Here is a 5531-nt window from a genome sequence, read left to right as displayed (position 1 = left end):
TTTTTTTTTTTTTTTTTTTTTTTTTTTTTTTTTTTTTTTTTTTTTTTTTTTTTTTTTTTTTTTTGTTTATGAGATCATTCTCGCTTGCTTGTTGTTTTTTGGTTTTGATGGATCTTGTGGAAGAACCATGAGATGAAGGAAATAACAATGTAGGATGCTTAAGACGGAATGTTCTTGATAATAGTTCCTTTGGCTGAGTTTATTTCATTGCGTTTTCTAATTCTTCATGTAGGATTTCAATGGAGCAAAAAGAAGGATTGAATTCCTGTGTTTCTTTTGTGAAGATTATTGTTATTTCCTGTTTATTCTTTTTAAAGGCATTTTGAAGAGATTGGAAGACGATAGAACATGATTTTGAATATGAAAGTTGTTTGGTGTGTTCTTTCTTACCCGTGGTTGGAGCTTATCGGGATGAATTTGTTCTCGAGATGTGCGCTTTTGGAAATAATGCACCCGTTGAAATCATGCACTAGCAGACAATCTCCATCAATTGGAATTCTCTGACCGTCCTCGAAGATAGCAATTTGTTCTTATCTTCTTTTGACCTTAATTTTGAACTTGATTTTCCCCCTTTCTCTCTTTTAGATGCTAAATCATATGGTATCTGGGGGTTCTGAGTTCTTAATCAATGATTTTATTTACATTTTCGTAGTTTTAAAGTGTATTATATCAAAACATTGATTAAGAACACATCGAGCTTCAGAGTTTTCTTGGTTTTTACTCCATGAATGAAACTCTTGATCTTTTGTAATATCCCATTAGCACTTTCATTTCTAATTTGCAGGACTACGTGCCCACCGTTTTTGACAATTTCAGTGCCAATGTGGTGGTTGATGGAAACACTGTCAACTTAGGATTATGGGATACTGCTGGTAACAACATGATGAGAGTTCTAGTTTCTCCACCCACCCAATAACCAAGTTCATCAAATTTTTAATGCATGAAGGGATTTAAATTTATTGTTTTGAACAGGTCAAGAGGATTACAATAGATTAAGACCACTGAGTTATCGAGGTGCTGATGTTTTTATTCTTGCTTTCTCTCTCATAAGCAAGGCCAGCTATGAAAATGTTGCTAAGAAGGTAGCACGTAATGGATGAAGTCAATTGTTAGCCTAATTAGCTGGATATGCATTGTTTATGCAAAAATTATGCCTTTGCTGATGAGATTTTTTGCATTTTCCCACAGTGGATTCCTGAGTTGAGACATTATGCACCTGGTGTTCCAATAGTTCTTGTTGGAACTAAACTTGGTAAGGATTATTTATTCATTTTGAAGTTCGGTATTCATGTGAGATTCCTCATCTGGGGAGGAGAATGAAACATTTTTTACGAGGGTGTGGAAACCTCTCCCTAGCATACGGGTTTTAAAGAGGACAATATCTGCTAATAGTGGACTTGGATTGTTATTTAATTTAGCGATTGAGTAGAGGGATATATTTGGATACGAAGAACTTGGGCTTTGGCTGTTACACATCCATCATAGATCGCTTTTCTTTGCACCGAGTGGAATGTGTGCATCCATACACAAGTTCTTTGTATCCAAAGAATTTTTTCTCAAGTCGCCGAGATTTTATTTAATGATTGTACATCTGCCCAATGTTTCGATTATTTTTGTGTCTGTCCATAAGTTTTTTTATAGCATAACTTAGTGATTAAGATATTTCTACTTCTCTCAAGAAGTCGTAGGTTTAAATCTCTCGGCTCTACTTCTGATCCAATGTTTTGATAGAAGAAAATGGGAATAACGGTCTATGATTTTATTCTTCTCGCGTGAGGATATTTCTCGCAATTTTGAAAACAAGAACAATTCTCACTGTAGTTTCGTTCTCAGATCTTCGGGATGACAAGCAATTCTTTGTAGACCACCCGGGTGCGGTGCCAATTTCTACTGTTCAGGTAAATAACTTGATATCTACCTTGATTGGTTTGGTTGTGTATGGCTGATTTTTCTGTTATTGAATGTAGGGAGAGGAGTTGACAAAAACAATTGGAGCCCCGGCATACATCGAATGTAGTTCAAAAACTCAGCAGGCATGACATTCAGTCTGTGTTATTCGTCTGTGTGCATATTTTGTGAAGGAGTTGGTTTGACGGTTTATTGGTTTGTTTGTTGCAGAATGTGAAAGCAGTGTTTGATGCAGCCATTAAAGTGGTGCTCCAGCCGCCCAAGTCAAAGAAGAAGAAGAAGAAGTCACAGAGTGTCTGTTCCATCTTATGATCGAAGAAGAAGAAGAACCGAACCGAACCGACGACACCTCATAATGTACTCGCCTTTTTCTCAGCATATCTTTAATCCATGTCATTCCAAGGAAGCGGCGGCGAATGATGTATCGTATCGTATACGGCCCCAGGCTGACATTCCAAGATGCAAACAACATATTTTGCAATCTGTTTGTTAGTAATGACCAACATTGCTAACCCCAATTTGTCTGTTTGAATTGTTCATGTATTCATGAGATACCTAAAAGAACTGCTCCCTGGGCATGAACATGCTTTGGTACTTAGTAACATATATTCTCTAATTCCATTCACATCCTCATATTTATGACTTCACTCTATACTCATTTCTTGAGCTTGCATTTTACTACTGACCTCACATAACGAACACTGAATCAATCAATCATGTGTTATGTGTTAAGTTCGCTCGCGTATCATATGTTCTGGGTCGTGTTCTGTAATTTACTAACATATTCCCTAAATCTCTTATCATTTCAAAGAGATCATAAATCCAAGTGATTATTAATGTTCAGGCAGAAGTGGCAATATTTAGTTACAAGTCTCGTTCATTCACCATTCGGAGACACAATTCACAGACAGAATGCATCAGAGGAGCCCACAGGGGGAACAAAATTGACTGTCAATCATATTGATTCTAAAACAATTATAACGCCCAGGAAAAAGATTGTTCCACCAGGCGTACTGTACATATTTCACACTACTAAAGAATTCAATATCAAAATGGAATCGTATAAGGCAACAGATAAACGTCAGCTTCAGGTACAAACTGTCCTCTCGGCCACAGACTGGACCTTCTACAGATGGGAGCATGACTGAAAGCTTGGTTGGTCTTTGTTCTTTCATCCTGCTTTTTGGTTCCGAAGAGCCATTCTTCATCGACCGTTTGCTGCCCCAACTGAAGCGTTGGCGGTACCCATTTGTCAAACAAGTCCTCATAAGCAGATTCAGAAGGCTTTCTCTTGCGATGAGTACTACCAATGTCAACAGCATGCAAAGGAAGGTCTTTGATATTAGGTTCCGAAATTGGATCCTGGACAGCGACTGCTGTGTCGGCGATTGTGAGGGAAGTTTTTTGCACAATGGGCCTACTGCGGCTGTTCTCATCTCTCTTTTGATCAAGAGAAGTGAGGGAAGTTTTTTGCACAATGGGCACACGGCTGCTGTTCTCAACCCTCTTTTGATCAAGAGAAGTGAAGGAAGTTTTTTGCACAATGGGCACACGGCTGCTGTTCTCATCTCTCGTTTGATGAAGAGAATTACGACGACCAGTTGTAGAACACGTCTGTTCACTGCCAGCTGATGAATCCTCTTGTTGGCTAAGTGAAGAAGCCAGTTTGATTCGGATGACTTTTCCTGTTTGTGATCAATTATTTACATATTAGCGATCACTCAAATGGCCAAGTGAACAAATTTCACAAAAGAGCCAATAAAGAGAACCCACCAGGCTTACAGTCTTCATTAGGCTGTAACGATGCACCCCTTTTTCTTTTGTGATTGGACTGAGTTCCATCAGACAAGTAGCCAGGACTTTGAGGCCATACTGGTTGCCCATGCTCTTCAGTGAGACCACTCTTTTCCAATTGTTCTGCTTCAACTTTTGTTCCCTGCAGAAGGTCCTTGACTTCCTTCTGTTTCTGATCAGTCGAGTCGCGGCGGCTGCGAGAAGATTTATCTCTATGCTCTTTGCTTTTGTGTTTCTTGTCCTTACTCTTCTCTTTCTTGTGCTTACTTTTCTCTTTCTTTCTTTCAGTCCCTTTTTCTCGTCTTTCAGATAGGAGCTATAACGCACCAGAATAACCATTTTAAACAATGCAGACCACGCAAGCACCAAACAAATCAACCATGTCTTAACTAAGTAACGAATGGCAACCCTTCAAAATGGTAGCCATTCCCATTGTAAAGAAGCATGTTCATTTGGACTCGGATAATCATACATTCTACCTAGTAAACTCGAATATTCACATCATGTAACCATACGCCTAAGTTTATGAGGAAAACAAGTCCCGAGTAAAGTTCATACAAAGGCGTTCAAATTAATCAAACTACAGGAAGAAACTCTCTCTCACTAAAAATTGGTTGAAATCATCAACTTCAAAAACCAGATAATGATTTGAAAAAAGATATAAAAAATCATGACGTTCCCATGAATAATAAATTTTCTATTAAAAATTCATTTGCTACAAATGTACACTTGGTGTTCTGATAGTGAAAACGGAACCATACATACAAGATCCAAGAACGCTTTGCAAGACATGCAACTTACAAACTCCCAACTCACTATCCATTCACTTAAACTCTCAAAGATCTCTTGTTCCTTGAAGAGTTATCACTCGTCAATTACTTGAAAAACACAGACGAACAAAACTGAAACTACAATCTACACCTGTACAAAACTTGTAACTCTCTTCACACGAAACAAGAAAACCCATATCGATTCCTCCCCATCGCCGTAAAAACTAGAGAAAAAAAAGTCGTTACTGATTACAAATTACCCCCATCCAAAAAGTTACAATTCCAAGTAGATCTCGCAATCAATTGGAACCAGAACACAATTGAATCCAGCACACATTATTGAAAGCCAACCAAATAGCTCAAACAAACCTTAATCGATTCGATCAAGGCCGCCTCGGTCCTAGCCACCTTCCTCGCGTAACCAGGAGGTGGGTAAGGAAAGCAACGAGACATCTGGGTCTATTATGGGAAGGATTCGGCGAAAACTTGAAAGTAGAAGAGAGAAGCAGTTGGGATTTGAGAAAACACAAGGAAGAAACGATTACGATGGAAAACCCTAGCGGAGATCGAAGAAGACTTCTTTCGATGAGCGGCAAATTGGAAACCCTAAAATGCCGAAACAATTCATCACCGTCTGGCAGGCGCTCTATTTATAAACTCCATCAGCCAACTTTCGACTAAGAAATACCAATTTTGTCCCTTCGTTTTTCTTACGAAAATTTGTAGCCTTTTAATAATTTCTTAATTTTTAAAAATTTGTTTTTTTTTCATAATTTTTTAAATTTTTTTATTTATTATAGATAAATTCAAATTATATCAAATAATTTGAAATTAAATAATAATTAAACGTATAAGAGCCCAAAATATAAGAAAATAATATTTACAACATAATTTTAAAAAATCAAATAGTATTAAACTACCTTTAAAATTAAAAAAAAAAAAGTGAAATATCGAATTTATATATTCAGAAATATATATATACAGAAAGGGCTTTTTGGGAAATACATTACCATGGTAGGGGGTGGTTGACGCGTTACCACACAGGGAAGGGGGGGGGGG

The 5531-nt window shown here is 37.6% G+C and overlaps 2 protein-coding genes across 2 annotated transcripts in view; one reads left to right on the top strand and one right to left on the bottom strand.

Annotated features, from left to right (window-relative positions):
* The window catches only part of LOC111496326 (rac-like GTP-binding protein 5), a 3322-nt gene extending 767 nt beyond the window's left edge, over window positions 1–2555 (top strand). The window contains exons 2-7 of the mRNA XM_023146737.1: window positions 785–872; window positions 973–1082; window positions 1189–1252; window positions 1834–1898; window positions 1968–2033; window positions 2119–2555. Of these exons, the coding sequence (XP_023002505.1) occupies window positions 785–872; window positions 973–1082; window positions 1189–1252; window positions 1834–1898; window positions 1968–2033; window positions 2119–2220 (495 nt within the window). The 3' untranslated portion in view covers window positions 2221–2555. The remainder of the gene's footprint in view (window positions 1–784; window positions 873–972; window positions 1083–1188; window positions 1253–1833; window positions 1899–1967; window positions 2034–2118) is intronic.
* A 289-nt stretch (window positions 2556–2844) lies between these two features.
* On the bottom strand, window positions 2845–5089 carry LOC111496256. Its single transcript, XM_023146635.1, has 3 exons — window positions 4842–5089; window positions 3682–4018; window positions 2845–3593 (listed from the first exon to the last, which is right to left on the bottom strand). The coding sequence occupies exons 1-3, from the start codon at window positions 4923–4925 to the stop codon at window positions 2956–2958; spliced, it is 1059 nt and encodes a 352-aa protein (XP_023002403.1). The 5' UTR covers window positions 4926–5089; the 3' UTR covers window positions 2845–2955.
* Between the last annotated feature and the right edge of the window lie 442 nt (window positions 5090–5531).

This window comes from Cucurbita maxima, unplaced genomic scaffold (assembly GCF_002738345.1).
Source record: "Cucurbita maxima cultivar Rimu unplaced genomic scaffold, Cmax_1.0 Cma_Scf00022, whole genome shotgun sequence".
In the NCBI taxonomy this organism is placed as follows: domain Eukaryota; kingdom Viridiplantae; phylum Streptophyta; class Magnoliopsida; order Cucurbitales; family Cucurbitaceae; genus Cucurbita; species Cucurbita maxima.
The sequence above is the reverse complement of the archived record's forward strand: the minus strand, read 5'-3'. Positions and strand labels throughout refer to the sequence as shown.

Excerpts from the sequence above, each read along its gene's own strand:
- LOC111496256 (XM_023146635.1), bottom strand. The coding sequence starts at position 4,925 with ATGTCTCGTTGCTTTCCTTACCCACCTCCTGGTTACGCGAGGAAGGTG. Across the intron at positions 4,019-4,841 it reads CCTTGATCGAATCGATTAAG|CTCCTATCTGAAAGACGAGA; the intron begins GTTTGTTTGAGC and ends GGTGCGTTATAG. Across the intron at positions 3,594-3,681 it reads TAATGAAGACTGTAAGCCTG|GAAAAGTCATCCGAATCAAA; the intron begins GTGGGTTCTCTT and ends GATCACAAACAG.